This window comes from Phocoena sinus, chromosome 3 (genome assembly GCF_008692025.1).
Source record: "Phocoena sinus isolate mPhoSin1 chromosome 3, mPhoSin1.pri, whole genome shotgun sequence".
NCBI classification, from domain to species: domain Eukaryota; kingdom Metazoa; phylum Chordata; class Mammalia; order Artiodactyla; family Phocoenidae; genus Phocoena; species Phocoena sinus.
Genome location: NC_045765.1, coordinates 4,718,344 through 4,741,357, shown reverse-complemented (window position 1 = coordinate 4,741,357; position 23,014 = coordinate 4,718,344). Strand labels below are relative to the sequence as shown.

The 23,014-nt window shown below is 48.1% G+C and overlaps 1 protein-coding gene across 9 annotated transcripts in view; it reads left to right on the top strand.

Moving 5' to 3' along the window:
• Nucleotides 1–23,014, top strand: part of RFX2 (regulatory factor X2) — a 98,353-nt gene that overhangs the window by 44,121 nt on the left and 31,218 nt on the right. For 4 of the 9 annotated variants that reach the window (XM_032627715.1, XM_032627712.1, XM_032627711.1 and 1 more), the window contains exons 2-5: nucleotides 7,824–7,936; nucleotides 10,582–10,686; nucleotides 12,622–12,701; nucleotides 14,140–14,401. In XM_032627715.1, coding sequence (XP_032483606.1) covers nucleotides 7,832–7,936; nucleotides 10,582–10,686; nucleotides 12,622–12,701; nucleotides 14,140–14,401 — 552 coding nt within the window. In that variant the 5' untranslated portion in view covers nucleotides 7,824–7,831. Of the gene's footprint in view, nucleotides 1–6,125; nucleotides 6,266–7,817; nucleotides 7,937–10,581; nucleotides 10,687–12,621; nucleotides 12,702–14,139; nucleotides 14,402–23,014 lie in introns of those variants that run through there. The other 5 variants (XM_032627716.1, XM_032627714.1, XM_032627710.1 and 2 more) reach the window with 3 other exon arrangements.

Below are 23,014 nucleotides of genomic sequence, written 5' to 3'. Positions count from 1 at the left end.
TTTTTTGAAGAAATTTCAGTTTTGGGAGTTGCCTGGTGGCCCTGTGGTTAGAATTCCAGGCTTTCCCTACCATGGCCCGGGTTCAGTCCCTGGTCGGGGAAACAAGATCCTGCAAACTCTGCAGCATGACCAAAAAAAAAAAAAGTAGAAAGTAAAAAGAAGGAAACAATAAAGGAGAAATTAATGAAATTTTAAAAAACCTCTCCAAACAACAGAGAAAATGAACCAAAGGAAAATTTCCTCAAAACTGAAATTTCTTTTCTTTTTTTCTTAGTTCCCCCACCAGGGATTGAACCTGGACCCTGGCAGTGAAAGCACCAAGTCCTAACCACTGGACCACCAGGGAATTCCCCCTTCTTTTTACATAATTTAAGTTTAATTTGCTTGTCTTTTTAAAGATTCTGAAGGTTGAAAACTTAATGATTAATTTTAAGCCTTTCTTTTAATATAAGTTTATAGAGCTAACCATTTCCCTCTAAGCGCTGCCTTAGATGCATCCCACAAACTTTGATATGTCATGTTTTCATTGTCATTTAGTTCAAAATATTTTAAATTTCTCTTATGGTTTATTCTTTGACCTGTGGGTTATTTTAGAAGCATATTTTTTATTTTTAAAATATTTTGGCATTTTTCTGGATATCTTATTGATCTCTAATTGATTCCATTATGCTCAAAGTACATACATGCTCTGTATAATTTCATTCTTTTGAAATGTATTGAGACTTGCTTTATGTCCCAGAACATGACCCATCTTTGTGAATAGTTCATGTTCATTTGAGAAGAAAGTACAGGTTTGGGTGCTTGTGTTCTATAAATGTTAATGAGCTCAATGTGATTGATAGTGTCACTCAGATATGCTATATCTGTATTGGAACTTTTGTTTAGTTTCTGTCAAAATAACTGAGAGAAGGGTGTTTAAAATGTCCAACTATGATTACTTATTTATTGATTTTTCCCTTAGTTCTGTTTTGAAGTTGTATTACTAGGTGCACACACATCTGTAATGATTATGTCGTCCTGATAAATTGATAATTTTATTATGATGAAATGTTCATCATTATCTCTAGCAATGTTCTTTGCCTTGAAGTCAATTTTGTCTGATCATTATAGCCAGTCTAGCCTTCTTAACATTAGCATTTGCATGGCTTACCTTTTTCCATCCCATTATTTTCCACCTATGTATGCCTTTATATTTAAAGAGGGTTTCTTTAGACAGCATATAATGCAATCTTGTCTTTTATCCAGGCTGACCATGTCTGCCTTTTCATTCAAGTGTTCACTCTATTTACATGTAATGTAATTATTAATATGTCTGGATAGAGGAAACCCGTTTTGCTATTTGTTTCATCTGCTTTTTGTTCTTCATTTCCTGCCTTCTTTGGGGATAATCAATTATGTTTAGTATTTCATTTTATTCCTCTGTTAATTTTTTAGCTATGTCTTTTTGTATTTTTTAGAGGTTACTTTAGGGTTTACAATATGCATCTTTATCACAAACTAGGTAGAGTTTTTACTACATCATGTAAAATACAAGAACCTTGCATGTGTGATTCCATTTACCCTCCCATTCCTTTGTGCTATTATTGTTATATAGATTATATCTACATATATTATAAATCCCACAAGAGAATGTTATAAATTTTAAAAAATAGATATAGACATTTTAAAGAAATTAAGAGAAGGAAAGAAAACAATACAGTCTTTTACAATTACCCACATATTTATCATTTCAAGTGATCTTTATTCCTTCATATACATCCCAGTTTACCATCTGGTGTTATTTCCCTCCATCCTGAAGAACTTCCTTTTGCATTTCTTATAGTATAGGCAGCAAAATTTCTCAGGTTTTGTTTAGCATAAAGTGTCTTTGTTTTCACCTTCCTTTCTTTTTTTGCAGTAGGTGGGCCTCTCACTGTTGTGGCCTCTCCCGTTGCGGAGCACAGGCTCCGGGCGTGCAGGCTCAGCCGCCATGGCTCACGGGCCCAGCCACTCCGTGGCATGTGGGATCTTCCCGGACCGGGGCACGAACCTGTATCGCCTGCATCGGCAGGCGGACTCTCAACCCCTGCACCACCAGGGAAGCCCTCACCTTTCTTTTAAGAATAGCATTGCTGGATATAGAATTCTGGGTTGACAAGGTTTTTTTCCCCAACACATTAAAGATGTCATTTCATTGTTTTCTGGTTGCCATTGTTACTGATGAGAAGTTGGTTATCATCCATGCTATTGTTCCCTTGAAATATAGTATGTAGTTTTCTCTTACTGCTTTAAAGATTATCTTTTTATTTTTTTATTTTAGCAGTTTAACCATGACACACCTAAATTGATTTTCTTTGTATTTATCTTTCTTGGGGTTTGTTGAACTTCAGGGACCTGTAAGTTGATGTCTTGCACCAAATTTAAGAGGTGTTTGGCCATTCTTCAAATCTATCTTTTTTTTCCTTTCCCATTCTCTCCTTTTCTTCTGGGATTTCAGTTACATGTATATTAGATTGCATGTTCTGTTTTTTGTGGGTTTTTTTCTTTAACTTTTTTTCTCTCAGTTCTTCAAATTGATTGATCTATCTTCAAGTTCAATGACTCTTCCTTCTGTCATCTCTAATCAGCTGTGAAGCATATCCAGTGAAATTTCCATTTTAGTTATTTTGCTTTACAACTCCAGAATTTCTACTTGGTTCTTTTTTTAAATTTTCTCTTCTTCTGTTGAGATTCCCATATGTTCGTTCATTATGCATATAACTTCCTTTAAATTCTTGAGCTTATTTTCAGTAGCTGCTTTATCTGCATCACCTGGATTATCTTGGTTTGCTTGTAATTGACTCCTTTTGTTTGTTTGTTTTCCTTGGGTATGAATCACCATTTCCTATTTCTCCTCATAGCTCGTGGTCTTTCTTGGGTCCTGGACATCATGAATGATATGTTGGAGAGTCTCTGGATTCTGCTGTGTTTCCCCTGATGGCATTTAACTCGGCTGGACTCAAACTCTGCCCCTCCTGCAGAGTAGCAGCTGAAATCTCCACATAGTTTTTTCATCTTTGAACTGCCAGTTTTTCTCCAAGACCCCCATGACTCCCCCACATGTGTGGCTTCTAGCCAGTTGGCTAAAGATTTGGGTGGACCTTATAGTCGAATTTGGGGGTTCACCTGCTGTGTGGCTCTATTTCTTCCCCCCCCCCCCACAACATTGTGAACTCTCTCCTCTGACACTTCAAGATGACCAGGCTGATGCTTTCTGCCACCCAAGCATTTGTGGACTGGGGTGTGCCACCAAGCAATAAGCCATAGTCACCAACCAGTCTGACAGTGGTCTTTCAAGGGTGGACTCCCTGGCAGTGTCTGCCTGCTTTGGTCACCCCCCGGTGTCTTTAAATAGTTGCTTTAAAAAAAAAAATACTTTGCCCAGATTTTGTAATTGTTATCTGCAGGAGGGTTAGTACAACCAATCTGCTCCACCATTACTGAAAGTCAGTGCTCTTTTGTATGCCTTTTTTTTTTTCTTTTTTTTGCGGTACGCGGGCCTCTCACTGTTGTGGCCCCTTCCGTTGCGGAGCACAGGCTCCAGACGCGCAGGCTCAGCGGCCATGGCTCACGGGCCTAGCCGCTCCGCGGCATGTGGGATCTTCCCGGACCTGGGTACGAACCCGTGTCCCCTGCATCAGCAGGTGGACTGTCAACCATTGCGCCACCAGGGAAGCCCTGTATGCCTTTTAAAAAACATTTTTTGGGACTTCCCTGGTGGTCCAGTGGTTAAGACTTCCCCTTCCGACGCAGGGGGTATGGGTTTGATCCCTGGTCGGGGCTAAGATCCCACATGCCCCGCGGCCAAAAAACCGAAACATAAAACAGAAGCAACATTGTAACAAATCCAATAAAGTCTTTAAAAATGGTCCACATCCAAAAAACTTTAAAAAATACATATAAAAGCCTTTTTTTTTTTTTCTGAGGTACGCGGGCCTCTCACTGTTATGGTCTCTCCCAATGCGGAGCACAGGCTCCGGACGCGCAGGCTCAGCGGCCATGGCTTACGGGCCCAGGCGCTCCGCGGCATGTGGGATCCTCCCGGACCGGGGCACGAACCCGTGTCCCCTGCATCGGCAGGCGGACTCTCAACCACTGCGCCACCAGGGAAGCCCTAAAAGCCTTTTTTAAAAAAAAAAAAAAAAACCTAAACTTTGATGTGCTCAGAACCCTTGATTAATGGACCCAAATAAAACATTTTTTCAGGAAACTGGATAAGCTTTTGTGCAACCTACAGCCTTGATTATCTTAGGAAGGATTCCACATTCTCCATAGATGGGCCTGTTGTGTGTTCATATATTAGAGCAGCCAGGCTGTCCCACAGAGCGTCTGTCAGTCTGTCTGTCTGATCCTAGCGTCAAGGAATGAATCGGGGAGCAGAACAGTCGGTCTCAAAAGGTCATTACCTTTTCCAGAAGGGTCTTAGTTACCCCTGAAATAACCAGGTAGATCGTACATTTTCTGAAACCTTTATGAACCTATTTGTATTTCCTAGCTGTACTGCCTCTTGAAATAACAATTCTGTGTATTATTATCTGTTTTACAAAGTGCTTTCATAGACTCTCACTATCTGAAATGCTGTGTGTAAATTTTTATAATTCAGTGTCAGATGTAATGCTAAGGCGTTACTAAAGTGTTCATTCATTTGATAAATATGTGTCAGCTGCCTGAGTTGGGCCTGGCACAGAAGCAGGACACCAAACCTTGCAGGATGCACCATAGGGACCCCTGTGTGAGTTTCCTGGGGCTGCCATTCAAAGTACCACAGACTGGGTGGCTTGAGACAACAAAAAATTATCCTCTTACAGTTCTGGAGACTAGAAAGTGTCAAGAGGGCCGTGATCCCTCTAGGGGAGGATCTTCCAGCTCTGGTGGCCCCGGCAAGCCTCGGCATTCCTTGGCTCGTAGCTGCGTCACTCCAGTCTCTGCCTCCATTGTCACGTGGCCTTCTTCCTTGTGTGTCTTTTCTGTCTGTTACAAGAACACTGTCACTGGATTTAGGGCCCACCCTCATCCAGTATGATCTCACCTTAAGCCTTTGCTTGAGTACATCTGCAAAGACATTATTTCCAAATAAGGTCACATTCTGAGATTCCACGTTGACATGAATTTGGGGGTCGGGGGGACACTATTCAACCCACCACAGCTCCCCAAAGTCATCTGTGCCCAAACTCCCATCCTAAGTTTTAAGGGCTACACCTGGCTTCTGGGGTTCCGGGATTCAATCAGTTTTCTTTTTGACTTGGCAAGCTTCGGGAAGACCACTGCTGGCATTTCAGACCAGTGTCTGATACTTGCGTTTGTCTTTAAATGTCAACAGCTCCACCCTCCACACAGTTTGAGTCGCCCTCCGAGGCTCCTCCAGTCCTGTCACGTTGGTGAGATGTGGCCACGAGAACTAGGCACTGGATCAAGGGCCTGTGGCCTCAGGCTTTGATTCCAGACAGTGTAGTTTTTCTCCCAACCTTCCAAAGCCATGTCACTTTATTAAACCCAAATTATATGGACCGGGGACTTCCCTGGTGGTCCAGTGGTTAGGACCCCACACTTCCACTGCTTGGGGACCCAGGTTTGATCCCTGGTCAGGGACCTAATATCCTGCATGCCGCGTGGTGCAGAAAAAAAAAAAAATTATATGGACCAGTGACCAGCAGCCATGGCCTATGGGCCAAACCTGGCCTGTCGCCTGTTTCTATAAATAAAGTTTTATTAGAACACAGCCAGGATCATTCGTTCACATGTCAGCCATTTTTGCTCCTGTGCTATGATCGCAAAGTCTAGTAGTTGTAACAGAGACCAGGTGGGCCCGAAAGTATCTGGTCCTTTACAGAAAAAGGTTGCTGACTCTGGTCTAAACGATACACACTAAGAAGTGTGATAGACAGACAGTGCATGCTGGTCAGCAGTGTGTTAGCCTCACTTGCATTCTGGAAGGTGTGTATGCTAAGCACAGCATGGGCCCACTGTCTATCCCAACACTCACAGGTTCTCCCTGTTTCCATAAGACTTCAACTGTGGAACAAGGGACTGGTCTCAGCAAAGTCAGCCTGCTCACTTTCTCACCAGTAGATTCGTTTCATGGAAAGTTCTAATCCATTTCCTCCTAGTGCCGCTGAAGTTACCCACTTCCTGGCTTCAGATGGGAACAGAGTGGTGCAGAGTGGGCAAAGGACTGGTTTAAAACGTTCAGAGAAAACCATAAACAAGAGACCTCGATTAAGCAGGTTCCAGCAGGATAATTCCAAAGGTCAGTTCCATCAGGAAGGCAGAGAATGTTGGAGACCCAGGAAACGTTTGCACGATTAGAAATTCGCACTCTCCTCCTCTTTCTTTTCCTCCTCCTCTCCCTCTTCCTCCGAAAGAGTCGAAGAATGTAGGAGGCACCTGTCACCGCATGGCTCTGGGGACATCTGGTGGTGAGAACCAAGTCAAGGCCACGGGAAAGAGAAAAATGCCACAGGCACCGCCACGGTCCATCCAGTGGTTCTTGTGGCACCAAAGGCATTTGGGAGGGGGATGGGGGAGTCCTGGGAGAGTCAGTAAAGATGGGATTGAGGCAACACTCTCAGATCAAACACACACGCATCTTTCTGCTTCCCTTAGGCAAATTATTTTCATCTATTATCAGTTTATATTCTTTTAAAAAGGCTTTAAAAAAAATTCTCCACCCATTATTGGAGGTGGGGACTCTTGGGGCTGTAGAGAAACATATCAAAGCTCTGGCCGTAGGTCCTGGGCACCGTGGTATGTGCCATGCTGTCCAGGCTTCCCTGGGGATCAGGAGCTGGGAGACTTCACTCCTGGGGGGATGTGCTCAGAGCCGCAGCCAGGACGGGACAGGGATGGGGACAGGTGTGTGTGACCACAAAACCACCTCCTCTCTATGCAGTTTGCGGATTGAACTGCTTCTCCAAAGACTTAAGGTAGCCAGTGTTTATTAAAAAGTGAAGAGGGTTTGACTTTCAGCATTTTCCTGGAGTGACTATCGTCTGCCACTGCGTGCTGAGATTAAATGAATCTTGGTGGAGAATTTTTAAATTATCTTCTTGAAAGATATCTACACCTGGCTGCAGAGAAACGTACTCGTCTGCTTTCTCACGGGTAAAGGAGCAGAAGGCACTTTTTCTTATTGCTGAAATGCCTGAGGATTTTTCTCCAGCCCCAAGGGATGTGCCATTTCTTTCTCTGCTATCACCTTTTTTCTCCCTAAACCAGTGATTCTTAACCAGCGTTGAATCTATCCCCCCCCACCCCGTCCCCCCAGGGACACTGGGCAATGTCTGGCGACATCTGTGGTGGTCGCGACTGGGTGTGCTCCTGGCATCAAGTGGGTGGGGCCCGGGATGGTCCCGCAGAACGTGAATGACCTGCCCAGTGGCAGCAGTGCCGAGGGGGAGACCCTGCCCTAGGAGGATGCGCTTATAGTTTGGGGTGCAGTAGCTCCGCAGATGGCCAGCATCCCCCAGGAACTTTTGGTTTTGTTGGTAAATGAGTAAAGAAGTCGTATGAGCCCGATCAGATCGGAAAGGGGGAGCTGCTGTCCCCTGCATTCAGGAATTCCTGCAGAGCTATTTTTTCGGGTTTATATTTGGACAAACATCTCCTGCCCCCTCCCTTCTCTCTTCTTATGGAACAGTTGTGCAACCTCTTCCCCGCTTCCCCTTCCTTACCTAGTCTGGCCAGGATCCCTGCATTTGGACTTAGAAGACTGCAGGTCATTACCGCTCGCCTATCGTGTATGTTGCCTCTTTGGGCTTCGTGAAGACAGCCCTGCCCCAACTCACTCTCTCTCCGCCTCTCTTTAGAACTGAGCATGCAGAATTCAGAGGGTGGATCGGATTCGCCGGCTTCCGTGGCTCTGTGTCCCTCGTCAGCAGCCCAGGCGCCTGTGGCCCAGCCTGTGCCAGCCTCGCCACAGGTAAGAGACCAGCCGCCTGCCGCTCAGGCCGCTCTGGGAGAACCAGCGCAGCCAGGGTGGGGATGCATCCACCTTGGTTTTGAAAAACATTTGAATCAGCAGAGCGAGGAATCTCTATTTTTCTGAATTGCATGGTTGCAACGCACCCTCATTTTCCTTCCTCACCCCATGTTATTAGACTTTTTCACTGTTTGTTGTAAAATGGTCCCACCAAGGAATCGATGATCCAAACGCACAAAGAAAGCCCTTTCCCGACTTTGATTTAGTCCATTCTTATCTGCTAGTGGTAGTTTTCTTGTACATTGGAAATGACCCTTCTACACAGAAAGCCTTTCTCTCCATAAGGCAAAAGAGAAGTGAGAATTCTTAGGATTTGGTTCATTAATTGAATCTAGTATTAGAATCGGTATATTCTTTAAAATTTGCAGAGAGAGAATTTTCACATTAAGGCTCTCCCAACTTCTAGATTTCTATGGTGGACTGAAATACACCATTAAGTAGACATAAACATAAAATTAGTGACATGAATCTACCAGAAACCGAAGGTAACAGAACAGACCAGAATCATAGACATGTGCAGATGTCCACTGTGGCCACGTGATCATCTATGATTTACAAATCTAAAAGTTAGGAGCACGACAGAAAGAATTGATTATGGCAAACAAACAAACAAACAAAAAACCCCCAAAAAAACGTAATTCAGCAAAAGCCAAAAGGCAAACATCAAAGCCGTTTATTCAGTTTAGAATGTGTAGTTGGACATGTTTAGCATTTATTTCTTGAAAGTGTGGCGGCCCCGGCATGGGTGCCAAGAGGGCGTGATCACTTGCAGTGTGGTCTAATTGATTGTTTCCTTGCCCACTGAGCCTGATGCGTGAGCCCTCCACCCCATGGAGCCCTCCACCCTCTCACCAAACCCCCGTCTCAGGCGCCCCTGGGCCGGGGTGGCGGCTGCCTTCACTGTAGCGGCTGCAGGCTGACTGGTCCCAGGGTCCTGCCGTGGCCACCGTGTACATCCCAGGCTCCAGGGCTCCAGTCCCTGATGGAGATGGATCCAGCCCCGCACCCCTGCCTCGATGGCTGTGTCCCCGCCCCCGTCGGGCACCTCTCTCGCCTGCAGTCTGCACTGCACTCCCTGAACAGTGAGCACCCAGTTCATCCCCAGTAAGGGGCGTTCTTGCTCCCACTGTCCCCATGATGCGCTCTTCCTGCTTCCACCCTCAGCCCTGGCCATCCACCAGGACTTCCCACCACAGTGGGCGTGTTCTGCCACCAGCCCCACCAGGCTCTGAGCACTGGCAATGTAGCCAGTGCCGCTGAGGAACTGAATTCTGCAGTTCGTTTAAATGGAAGTAAATTTCAGCGTCCACAGAGCTACACAGCTAGTAGCTTGCGTATTGGACAGCTCAGCTTTGGAGTGTGTGTGTGTATATCCTTAATATTCTTATTTATTTGAGGCGAAATTCACATGGCCCAAAATTCACCATTTTAAGGTGAACAATTCAGTGGCGTTTAAGACATTCACAGTGTTTTGCAACCTCCACCTCTCTCTAGTTCCAGAACATTTTCATCCCCCAAAGAGGAAACCCCGTCCCCATGAGCAGTCACCCTCCATCCCTCTCCCCCAGCCCCTGGCAACCACGAATGCACTCTCTGTCCCCGTGGATTTGCCTGTTCTGGACGCTTCGTGTAAATGGAATCACACACTGCATGGCCTTTTGTGTCTGGCTTCTCTCACTGAGCGTTACGTTCTCAAGGTCCATTCACATTGTAGCGAGTGTCATTGCTTCTCTCCTTTTTCTGGCTGAGTGATGTTCCCATGTGGGTTTATCCGTCCACCCTGTTGATTTCTGTACCATCTGTGTTCTCTTTGCCTCTGGAGGGCCGAGTGTATTGAATTCTTATTAGAACAAGTGGTGTTTATAAAGCCAAGCCCCGCAGAATCACCACAACTGGTGATACTTAGGGTCCAAGTGGGACGATCATAGACTCACAGTTGATGACTTCCAAAGCTCAGCCTTTACAGAAACAAAGCGCTCTATTTCCTCCCTCACCTTGAGGGTACGTTTTGATCCTTCATGTTTTCCTAGCTTTGTCCAACCAGTCCTCCAGGCCAAGTGACAAAGCCACACTGGGAAGATGGCTCAGGGGCCCAGAGAGCAGTCTTGGAGTCCAGGAGGGGCCTGGACTGAGTCTGGGTTGTAGAACTTCTGATGCTGAGGCCGCAGGACATAGACCTGGCCTTGACCATTCTAGGCTTCCTTTTCCCTCGTGTGTAAAATGGGGACAGGTCCAGGGGATACTGAGAAACGATGGGGTGTGACCCAGCTCGTCCGGCGGAGGAGGTGGTGTGGACGACCAGCCTCGGCATCCAGCTCTCAGCCCATGTCACCTTGATGACTATCGACCCCAAGGAGGCAAAGCTGCTGGGTGTGTGTGTGTGTGCGTGTGTGTGCACGTGTGCTCGAGTCCCCACTGTGCCCGCCTAAGTTAGCCTGAGCCGCGTGTGTGTGCGCCCAGCTCTCCTTTCCTACCCGTCCCGCTCTGTTTCCATAAAGCGACAGTGGGCGCAGTTGAGCTGTGACCTGTGTTTGTTTCCAGGACTAACCTGACAAGCCTAAATGTCCTCTTTCCTTCCCTTTTAGAGGGTGTTGGTCCAGGCAGCAGGCTCGGCTCCCAAGGGGGCTCAGATGCAGCCCATCTCCCTCCCCAGAGTGCAGCAGGTGCCACAGCAGGTAACCACAGCACAGGTGACTCGGGACGAGGTTGGCACGTAGCACCTTGGAGCCCTGTCTGAACGATGATGCATGCTTTTCTGTTGTCGCTGTTCCTTTTCGTTTGATGTGTTCAGTTCCTTACCAGAAAGTTCTTTTGGAAGCTGTGTTAAAAAAAAAAAAAAATCTTTTGCTGCAGATAGGTTGCATCAAGCGAAGAAAACTCATGATCTTTCATTCATTCAGATATTCAGCCTTTGGGGCACAGGCGAGCCCCTAGCTAGAGCATGGGGTGCAGCGGTAGACACACAGGCAGATAGAGGAGGTTTCTGGATTGGAGGAGCACCGAGCCCCCTGGGGAGGCAAACTCATCTGCAGGCAAGTGCTGGACCCTCAGACGGGCACTTCTTGTGAAATTAAATGATTTGAGAAGAAAGCTTGAATGTGTGGGCTCACCAGCCAAATCGTAGCCCAGATCGTCAGCTCAGACAGGCGGCGTGATCTGAGCAGGGGTTTGGCAGACCTTTTCTGGAAAAGGCCTAGCCGTACGTTTTTCTTTTTTGGCTTTGCAGGCCAGATGGTCTCTGGCACAACCGTGCAACACTCGCGAAAGTCACAAAGGAATGGTGTGGCTGTGTGCCAATAAAGCTTTATTTATAAGAACGTGCGGGCCGGATTTGACCCGAGGGCCAGAATTTGCCGACTCCTGCTCTGTAAGATGCTGAATTAAAATTCGTTCAGGCTCCTGCCTGAAAGGAACCTGGAGCATATGGAGATGGCGAGACCCCAGAGGACACACCTCTCCCTTCGAGGGGCTCCTGCCCAGCGTAGTAGGGTGTTTAGAGATGTTTGCCTGGTGCTGTGTGATTTTCGGGGTCCTAGGGGAGAAGCGAAGGCGTGGGGGTGGGGGTGGGGGGCTAGCAGGGAACCAGCGGCCCTGCTTTAGCTCCTTGAGGGAGGGGCGACCACGACTCCTGGGATTCCAGAAGCTTGCCCTCCTCTGTGGGGTTGGGCCTGTGCCTGCTGTATCTCCTGGGCCACCCAGACTTGGGGGCCAACCTCTGCATCTTACCCAGTCCGCTAAGACAAAGGGGGTTGTGTGTGTGCATGTGTCCCCCGGGGTTGGGCTGTCCTCAGAGGTGGGAATCGGCCCTGTCCTGCTGCTGCATGAGAAGGCCTACAGAGAGGGCACGATGAGACAGGCCCTCGATTTTCTCACCCCCAAACAAGGTTGAATCGGGGACCCACTAAGCCTCCCTCTGCGGTGGGGTCCCGAAGTTCTGCACACAGAGCTCTGGGCCTCCACCAGCAGGGCCCGAGTCCCTTGGGGGCCATCAGCTGAGGCTGTGAACTGACCAACGAGGGAGGGGTCTTCCCACCGGCCTCCTCCCTCCAGCCCCCCGCCCCACTCCAGGTACAGCGCTCCTGCTAATTCTGCTCAGACCTTCAGAGTCTCTTCCAGCGTGGCTCCCAGGACCCCGACCCGTTGCTGGGGACGGCCTCCAGGGCCACCGAAAAGAGTGGCAGGGGGGCGGTGGAGCGTATGAGCAGCTTGAGCCCCCTCCCCTGCCAAGGGGCCGTGGGAGCATCGGGCGCTCCGAGGTCCGCATTCCGTCCACATCTCTGGCGTCTGCTGTCCAGCAAGACTGGCCCCTCTGCCCAGTGGCCAGCAGACCGCAGGCATCCCCCCAGCCCTGCTCTGCACCTTTGCTCGGAGCTGGGCTCCTCCCCGCACAGAATAGGGGCCCAGACCCGCTGCGGTTCCATTTCCGTTTGGGCTCATCCGGAATACGTGGCCTTGACGTGACTGTCTCCCCTGGTTTTTTTTAGAAGTGCCAGCTGGGGGCAGGACAACTGTGATGTGGTGCTAAGTGTTCACAAAAGGCAATAGGAGATATTTCTGCCTGAATAATCTGGAAGTCCTGAGCAAGGAAGACTCCGTGTAACACCAAGTATCTGCTGTTGTTTCAGGTCCAGCCCGTGCAGCACGTGTATCCCCCCCAGGTGCAGTACGTGGAAGGGGGGGAAGCCGTCTACACCAACGGAGCCTTGTACGTGGTGTCCTCCCCCTCCCCCGAAAGGGGCCTCACAGGGAACCGACTGTAGGCCACATCCCAACCTTCTGTCACGACGCCCACTGAGCTCCCTTGGGGATGTGTTTACACAGAATCCTTTCCCTTACTCTTCGGGCGATGTGTCCCAACTATTACAATGGCATAAGGACATCACAGCCTGGTGGAGATTTCAGAAATCACAGACTGTTATACTTTTACTTCTAGAAAAGGCAGTCTTTAAAAACAAACCCAAAAATCCAATCCACCTTCTAAGTCTGAAGATATCCTTTGCAATCCAGAAACCGTGTCCATCTCTGCTTTTTCATCCTGGCCTCTGTTAACCTCTGGCTTTTTCTGATGTTGGTAAAACTTGACCTTTCATTTGTCAAGGACGTCTAGGGTTTTCTGCCTTCAAACTCCGTGATGCTTGGGGCAGAAAATGATGCGTTTCCCGGAAGCTCACTGTGCTCGGGAAGCCGTCCTTTTGCTTGTTTCTGCCTCTGGTTTCCGCGACTCCCGTCCTGAGGGTGCGGGAGGGTTTGGTTGTGGTTAAAGAGATGTGATTGCTGGAGTCGTGGGCGCCCGCAGCACAACACTGAAGGCATGACACACACTAACCCAGAGGAGCGCGTGTGAAGCCTGTGAGCCCCCAGCAGGCTCTGGGGGACCCTCCACAGCAGCATCCTGGCTTGACTGCACTGCGGTCAGACAGGACTTCCCCCGGGGGCCGGAGAGGCTGCCCTGTCCCCCAGAGGGGCCTTCCCTCAGTCACCCCTGAGGAAAAACCCCTACTGACCGCCTTTCACTGTGGCCGGATGTACATCAACCGACATGGTTAATGATTTGATCCAGATGTTAAAGGATTTCAGACAAATTCTTGGAATCCCTTAGACATTCTTTTTATTATGCAATTACATTTTTTCAAAAAAAACTTTCTGGTTTGAAAGAACTAGAGACTCCCAGGAAGTTGCAAAATTAGCCCAGAGTCCCTTGTACCTTTCACCCAGCCTCCGCACCCCCGGTGGTGACATCTTCTATGACTGCAGGATGGTATCGAAACCAGGGCACCACATCGGGCCATATTCAGCTTCACAGCCTTTAGGCGCACGTGTGCACACGAGTGTGTGTGTGTGTGTGTGTGTGTGTGTACAGCTCTACGTGGTCTTATCCCAGGAGTAGACCTCCAGTAACCAGGGTCAGGTCCAGCCCTGCTCCACCCACCAAGCCCCGCCCCACCCACCAAGCCCCGCCCCCGTCGAGTGCAATTTGCACGTGCGGTTTGCAAATGACCAGTTGCTGAGGGATCGGCTGGGATCCCGAATGCTTTCGGAGACCATGGCTGTGAACTCGCTGTATTGACAGCCGGGTCTGACTTAGCCACGTGCTCGGCGCCGTGGTTTCCGGCGTTTACGTGAAGCCTTCTCTCTCCCGCCAGGCGGACGGCGTATGCCTACAACCCCGAACCCCAGATGTACGCCCCCAGCAGCTCCGCGTCGTACTTCGAGGCCCCGGGCGGTGCCCAGGTGACCGTGGCAGGCTCCTCCCCGACGGCAGTCCCCGCCCACAGCATGGTGGGCATCACCATGGATGTCGGGGGCAGCCCCATCGTCTCCGGCGCGGGAGCCTACCTCATCCACGGGGGCATGGACGGCACCCGGCACTCCCTGGCGCACACATCCCGCTCATCACCCGCTACGGTATGTACGTCCCAGGCTCTCGGGGGCAGCAGGTTAGGCCCTGAATAGACTCCCGGCAGCAGCAGGGACGGTGAGTAGAAGGCAGCCGGGAGCACGGGCGTCGGAACCCCACTAGCCTACGACAAGCGCCCCCGTCTTTGAACCTCGGGTCCTCCCTTGGTAAAGACAGAGGGTAGATGGCTGTAGCCAGTGCTGGGAGCGTTGCAGATGAGGAGGCAGCTCAGTGCTGGGAGATGCTGCTGCCGCTGGTGGTCCACCATGACCGTCCTCATCGTCATCAGCCTCTCCCAGGCGGAGATCAACACATCCCCGCGAAAACCGGGCTGAACCCAAGCAGAGCTATACTGGACTGGTACCCCACACCTCTGTCCAGAACGGCGGCTTACCTGCTTTAAAGATGTATCTGCTTTGAAAACTCTATTTCCCATATTTACTCTTATTTTTTAAATTAGCACAGAGTAAAGTGGACGGTGTGGGCTGCACAGACCCATGAGTTTTGACTCACGTACAGACTCGGGTATCTGTCCGCACATCAGTACACAGAATGGTTGCATAACCCCCAAAACTCCCTCGGGTGTTTCTTGGTAGTCACGACCTCCTCTCACCCTCAACCCCTGGCACCCGTGGGTCTGCTCTCCGTCACTGTACTTTTGTCTCTGTGGGGATGCCATATGAAGGGGATCATCCAGGAGACTCCTTTTGTGACTGGCTTCTTTCACCCAGTGTGGAGCCTGGAGATCCCGTCCAGCTGTCCTGTGAGTCAGTGGTTCCTTCTTGTTGCTGAGTCATGTTCCGTGACCCTAACGGCTCGTTCCTCCATTCACCAGCTGCGGGGCCATTTGGGCTGTTTCCAGTTTTTTGTGATTGTGAATAAAACAGCTAGAAGGACTCTCATGTATAGACACATGTTTTCCTTTCTTTGGGGTCAGTCAATACCTACGAATGGGATTGCTGGCTCCTACAGTATGTTTAACTTTATCCGAAACCACCCGTGTTTTCCCGGGGCGGGGAGGTACCATTTCGAGCTCCCCCAGCCAGGTGTGAGTTCCTCTCGTCCCACCTCGTCACCAGCATTTTTTGTTGTCGGGTGTTGTCAGCATCTTTCTTTTTAGCCATTCTCATCGGTGTGTGGTGTTATCTTACTGTGGTTGTCATTATGCATTTCCGTAATCGCTAACGATGGCCAGCACCTGGTCAGGGGCTTTGCCTTTCATGTATGTTCTTTGGTGATACGTCAGTTGAAGTTTGTTTATTTTTTAACTGTGTTGTTGGTTTTCTTACTGTTAATTTTGAGAATTGTTTGTATATTCTTGTATTCTGGATACAAGTCCCCTGCTGGACATGTGATTTGCAAATATTCTCTCCCAGTCTTTAAAGTGTTTTTTCATTCTCTTAAGAGTGTCTTTTGGGGACTTCCCTGGTGATCCAGTGGTTAAGACTCCACGCTTCTACTGCAGGGAGCCCAGGTTCAGCCCCTGGTTGGGGAACTAAGATCCCGCATGCTGTGCTCTGTGGCCAAAAATAAAAAAATTAAAAAAAAAAAATTTTTTTTTAAAGTGTCTTTTGCAGAGAAAAAAAAATTTTTCCCAATAATTTTGATCAAATCCAATTTAACAGTTTTTCTTTTTTGGAAAGATCGTGCTTTTGATGTCATGCCTGAGAACTCTTCGCCTGTCCCAAGGTCGTGAACATTTTCTCCTCTGTTTTCTTTGGAAAGTTTTATAGTTTTACATTTTACATTTAGCTCCGCTTCATTCTGAGCTAACTTTTGTATAAGACGTAAAGTTTATGTCGAGGTTCATTTTTATGCATATGAAACAACCAGTTGTTCCAGCATCATTTGTTAAAAACACTATCTTTTATCGGATTGCTTTTGCACATTGTCAAAAATCAATTGGCCTGGGACTTCCCTGGTGGCGCAGTGGTTAAGAGTGCCTGCCAATGCAGGGGACACAGGTTCGGTCCCTGGTCCGGGAAGATCCCACATGCTGTGGAGCAGCTAACCCCGTATGCCACAACTACTGAGACTGCACTCTAGAGCCCGTGAGCCACAACTTCTGAGCCCACATGCCACAGCTACTGAAGCCCACGCGCCTAGAGCCCATGCTCCGCAACAAGAGAAGCCACTGCAATAAGAAGCCCGCACACCACAATGAAGAGTAGCCCCCGCTCGCCACAACTAGAGAAAGCCCACGTGCAGCAATGAAGACCTAATGCAGCCAAAAAAAATCAACTGGCCTATTTCAGAACAGTCTGTTCTGTTCCATTTATCTATGTGCCTGTCCCTTTACCAATACCACACTGTCTTAATTACGACAGCTTTAGTCAGTCTCAGAAATGGGTAGACTGGCTCCTCTCACTTTATTTTTCAGTATTGTATTGGCTATTTATATAAATTTAGAATTTTCTATATATATTTTAGATCAGTTTATCTATATTTCCAAAAAAAATCCTAGTGAGATTTTGATTAAACAGCTTTAAAGCTGTGTATCAATTTGGGGAGAATTGGCATCTTTACTATGGTGGGTCTTCCAGTCCATGAACGTGGTGTGTTTTCTCCATTTATTTAGATCTCCTTTGATTTCTTTCATCAACTTTGGTCATTTTTAGCATGCAGATCCTGTACTTATTTTGTTATATTTATGCCTAAGTATTTTTTGGTTTTGGAGCTTTTTTTTTTGGCTATGTTGGGTCGTCGTTGCAGCACGCGGGCTCTTTGTTGCGGCGCGTGGGCTTCTTGTGGCGTGCAGGTGTTCTCTCTCTAGTTGTGGCGCGCAGGCTCCAGGGCGCGTGGGCTCTATAGTTTGCGGCATGCAGGCTCTAGTTGAGGCGCGCGAGCTCAGTAGTTGTGGCGCACGGGCTTAGTTGCCCTGCGGCATGTGGGATCTTAGTTCCCTGACAAGGGATTGAACCCGCGTCCCCTGCATTGGAAGGCGGATTCTTTACCCCTGGACCACCAGGGAAGACCTCTGGAGCTATTTTAAATGGTACTGATTTGAAATTTCAGTTTTCAGCTGTTCGTTGCTAGTGTACAGAAGTATGGTTGATTTCTGGTTCTTGACCTTGCCTCCTGTGACCATGCTGAACTCAGTCTTTAGTTCTAAGAGTTTTTTGCGGTCTGCAAATAGGAACAGTTTTAGTTTTTTTCCAGTGTGGGTGACTTTTATTTCTTTTTCTCGCCTTATTGCACTGACTAGAACATCCAGTACGATGCTGTGTAAGAGTGGTGAGAGTGGACATCCTTGCCTTGTTCTCAGTCTTAGGGGAAAAGCTTCAGTCTTTCACCCCTAAGTGTAATGTTACCTGTATGTTTTTCACAAATGCCTTTTTTCAGGTTGAGGAAGTTTCCTTCTATTCCTAGTTTTCTGAGAGTCTTTATCATAATTGGATGTTGAGTTTTGCCAAACGCTTTTTTCTTAGATATGATCACGTGTTTTTTCTTCTTTAGACGATGAGTGTGATGGATTCTATTGATTGATTGTCAATTAAAAAATAACTTCCTGGGCTTCCCTGGTGGCGCAGTGGTTGAGAGTCCGCCTGCCAATGCAGGGGACGCGGGTTCGTGCCCCGGTCCGGGAGGATCCCACGTGCCGCGGAGCGGCTGGGCCCGTGAGCCATGGCCGCTGAGCCTGCGCGTCCGGAGCCTGTGCTCCGCAATGGGAGAGGCCACAGCAGTGAGAGGCCCGTGTACCAAAAAAACAAAACAAAAGAAACTTCCTATTTTTGTGTGGGCTTAATCTGAAATAGAAGATGATGTTCGAGCCTCATCCCTGTTCTCTTGGTCCTGATGTTTTTCCGGGTCACCCTGACATTAGAGGCACTCTGAGCTTAGCTGTTCTCTCCCTTTCTATGTCCAGGGTGCTCCCCAGGACCTGGCTCTGAGGACAGGCATGGAGAGGAGTCATTTGCTGTCTAGAGCGGTGACTGTGGGGTGGTGCCTGCCACTCCATCCCAGGGGCACCAGCCTGTCCCTTGCCTCACTTGGGCCCTCCAGGGTCCTCAGCACAGCCTCAGAGGATTGGCTGGCAGACCTGAGTGTAGAGCTGCCGTTGATCAGAAGCCTGCCTCACAGACTACATTAAGTTTCACGAATGTGACATCTCCATATCAGCAAACTGCATCAACTCATAATAGTGAATAAGCTAGGGTCGCAGGTCACAGACCTCCTGAGATCACAGGTCGTGATTTTCTCTCCAGTCCATACTGCCTCGCTGGAAACAAATGTGCAGCTCAGACCCCGGGCCGCCTGGTTACTGTAGTCTGATGTCTGGGTTGCACTAGAAGAATCGAGTTTTTAAATCAGTTGGAAATCCATGAACAGGCTATGTTTTGGCACCCTGCCCACCCCCAGCCCCAAAAGCTCCAGGAGTTATCACCTTGGATGAGGATATGCCTCCAGACTCCCTCTGCTCTGTTGTGGTTCTTTGACTTGCTTTTGGTGTGGGGACATCATCTCACAAGGATCAGCAGAGATCCAACCAAGAGCCAGGAACAGGACTGGCCCTGAGGTTGCGACAGAAATAACGATGACTCCTGGATCCGGCCCTTCACGTCTATCAGTTTTCTTATGTCAGAGTTGTGTTTCCAGGGACTTCAAGTTAATCCTGCAAACAGAGCACAAAGACCAGAGCAAATCGGCACCTACAGCCCCAGTGAGGGACTTCAGACTTTCAGTGACACATTTTCTTGAATCTCATTTCTGGTTAAAATTTCATCAGTATTGAAATCTTAGAAGTGAATTGCCCAAACAGTAAATTTTTGATAACTTTTCCTGTTGTGCTTTTTTTTTTGACCCCATGGAGCAGAGATGCTAAGCTGAGAGGTATGCTCTTTGGGTTGTAACAAGGGGAGACTCTGGGGGCTCCGGGGCTGCATGAGGAAAAGCCCCCCTGCCACCATGCCCAAGCAGGCGGCCCCCTGGGCCACGCAGTGGAGGCTGATGAAGACAAATCATCTGTCCACTTTTGAAGATGATAAAAATACAGCATCCCTGTCCGTGAGGGGATGTACCATTGCAATGTCTCATCAGGGCTCCGGGACCTGTTCTGGTGAAGACCCGTTGGACTCTGCATTTCCAGGAAGTCAGAGAGGGCCAGCACATAGGCAGTGGTGGCCCTGGGTGCTCCAGTCCCACGGAGGTTGGGGGCTGCCTGCCCTGGCGACCCCACTCAGGCAGGCCAGACAACTGGTGCATAAGCAAGAGCTACATAGAAGCTGGAAGGGCCAGCGCTTCACCTTGGAGGATGGCGGCACGTGGGTTCCATCCTTCTCTGGTCGCGTTCAGCTTCTGTAAGCTTTGTGGCATCTGATGTGATTTTCAAACACACCTAAGAAAGCATCATCAATGTCTTCCACACCCAAGTGAGGAAAATCCTCCCGTCTGGATGTGTGCAGCAGAGTCTCAGCAGCCCAGCCCCATGGAACACTTTGGGTCTTTTTCGAAAAAACTGAGATCTTAATATTAAAAGTCGCAATATGCAAATGAAAACTGCAATGAGGTACCACCTCACACGGGTCAGAATGGCCATCATTAAAAAGTCTACAAGTAGGGACTTCCCTGGTGGCGCAGTGGTTAAGAATCCGCCTGCCAATGCAGGGGACACGGGTTCGATCCCTGGTCCGGGAAGTTTCCACATGCCGTGGAGCAACTAAGCCCGTGCGCCACAGCTACTGAAGCCCGTGTGCCTAGAGCCTGTGCTCTGCAGCAAGAGAAGCCACCGCAATGAGAAGCCCGCGCACCACGATGAAGAGTAGCCCCCGCTCGCCGCGACTAGAGAAAGCCCACACGCAGCAACGAAGACCCAACGCGGCCCAATATAAATAAATAAAATAAAATAAATTTGTTTTTAAAAAAAAGTCTACAAATAATAAATTCTGGAGAGGGTGTGGAGAAAAGGGAACCCTCCTACACTGTTGGTGGGAATGTAAATTGGTACAGCCGCCATGGAGAACAGTATGGAGGTTCCTCAAAAAACTAAAATTAGAACTGCCATATGACCCAGCAATCTCACTCCTGGGCATATATCCAGACAAAGCTCTAATTCAAAAAGATTTGTGCACCCCTATGTTCATTGCAGCACTATTTACAGTAGCCAAGACATGGAAGCAACCTAAATGTCCAGCAACAGATGAATGGATAAAGAAGATGTGGTACATGTATATACAATGGAATATTACTCAACCATAAAAAATAATGAAATAATGCCATTTGCAGCAACATGGATGGACCTAGAGGTTATCATACTAAGTGAATTAAGCCAGACAGAGAAAGACAAATATCATATGATATCGCTTATATGGGGAATCTAAAATATGATACAAATGAACTTATTTACAAAACAGAAACAGACTCACAGACATAGAAAACAAATTTCCAGTTACCAGAGGGGAAAGGGGGTAGGGGAGGGATAAATTAGGAGTTTGGGATTAGCAGATACAAACTACTATGTATAAAATAGACAAACAACAAGGACCTACTGTATAGCACAGGGAACTATATTTATTTGATATCCTGTAATAAACCATACTGGAAAAGAATATGAAAAAGAATATATATATTTTTTAAAAGTCACAATACTTGGGGCCCTGGAATGATAGGTTCAAGTTCTGCAGTGTTCAAGCTACAGCAGACATCCCTGAGATGTGCCACTTGAAATCATAGGCATCCCTTTGCCGAGTCATCAGAAATGCAGCTCCTGCTTTCAAAACTCCAGCGAGCATCTTCGCTCTGACCACCAGCACATGTGGATACAGAAGAGACGAATCTTCTATCCTATATCCAGCTCGCTGGGAATATGGTCTTGCGGCCGCTTCGAGTGGATGTGTCTGTAAGGGACCTGCGTCAGTCCTGAGTGTTGAGTCAAGGCCAGTGGGGACCCTGGACCGTCCACGGCTCCCTGTGTGTGGACTGGCTTCCCACTCGGGCACCTCCATTCCCACGGCGACCCTTCCTGGTGGCCCATGGGGCTGGTGCACCATCCATGCAGCGTCACAGCTCACGATGGATCGCCAACCGCTAAGCAGCTCTTCTCTGGAGCCTGTGTTTTCAGGGAAGACCCAGGATATCTTGACTGGACTACGAACCCACACGCCTACTGGGCATTCACTAGAAGCTTCCTCGCCCCCTGCACAGAGCTTTTGTCCAACCACGAGAGCAAAACGTTTGCCGGCAAAAGCACATTATTTGATAAAGGAGTTTCGCCAATAGTACATCCACTTTTTCTCTATTCATCATTGGACTTCCCTGGCAGTCCAGTGGTTAAGACTCGGTGCTTCCACTGCAGGAGGCATGGTTTCAATCCCTGCTTGGGGAACTAAGATCCCGCAAGCCCCATGGGTTGGCCATAAATAAATAATTCATCATCACTTTTTATCCTTTTAATAGACTTTCTCTTAGAGCAATTTCAGGTTTACAGAAAAATCGAGCAGATGTACAGAGAATTCCTGTAATGCCCCACCCTGTACCCCACGCAGTTTTCCTTATTATTAACATCTACGTTTGGTGCATTTGTTACAGCCAATAAGCCAATATTGACCCATTATCATTATTAACTAAAGCCCTTGGTGACATCAGGGTTCACCCTATGTTGTACGTTCTATGAGTTTTGACAAACATCTAATGATATCATCACTTTTTTTTTAAATTTATTTTTGGCTGCATTGGGTCCTCGTTGCTGTGCACGGGCTTTCTTTAGTTGCGGTGAGCGGGGGCTGCTTTTCATTGCTAGGCACAGGCTTCTCCTTGCAGTGGCTTCTCTTGTTGCGGAGCATGGGCTCTAGGCGCGCGGGCTTCAGTAGTCGTGGCTCGCGGGTTCAGTAGTTGTGGCTCACAGGCTCTAGAGTGCAGGCTCAGTAGTTGTGGCACACGGGCTTAGTTGCTCCGCGGCATGTGGGATCTTCCCGGACCAGGGCTCGAACCCATGTCCTCTGCATTGGCAGGCGGATTCTTAACCGCTGCGCCAGCAGGGAAGTCCCAATATCATCACTTTTGAATGTGGTTTTGTAAGTTTCTTTGCAAAGGTGGGAGCAGTGCCCCTTTGAAAGATCTATCTAAAGTTCATCTCTGCTCTGCTTTAAGTGACAGAATTAAAGAATGCGTACTGGAAAGCACTCCGGTTCTTATTCTGAAAAGTCTCAATTAACTTACCAGAGAAGTCATCATCCTGTTTAGAGTAACACAAACCCACTTACCATGTCAAGGGCTACATGGGTCATCCATCTAATAAAAGCCTCTTCCTAACTTCCTTCATCTGTTCCTTGTGTTCCTACTGTTTTCTTTCATTGGCTCCGTATGTAAATGAGTGTGTGACCCCCGATTGGATCCTGGCCCACAAACAGGACTTTCATCAAGTGATCCGATCGATTAACAGTGTTGAGTGGGGGTTAATTTCCTGGTCACGGAAGATGTTGACATTTGGGGAGCCTGGCTGAAGGGCATATGGGAATGCTTTGTGCTATTTTTGCAACTTTTTATACAATCTGGAGTTATTTCCAAACTTAAAAGTTAAAAATTTTTCAATTGGTAAATTAAGAAGTAGAACTATATCTTTTAAAGTTCTGGGAACTACAAGAAGAAGTAAACATGTTAGCTGGTAAAAATGATTACCAAAAAAG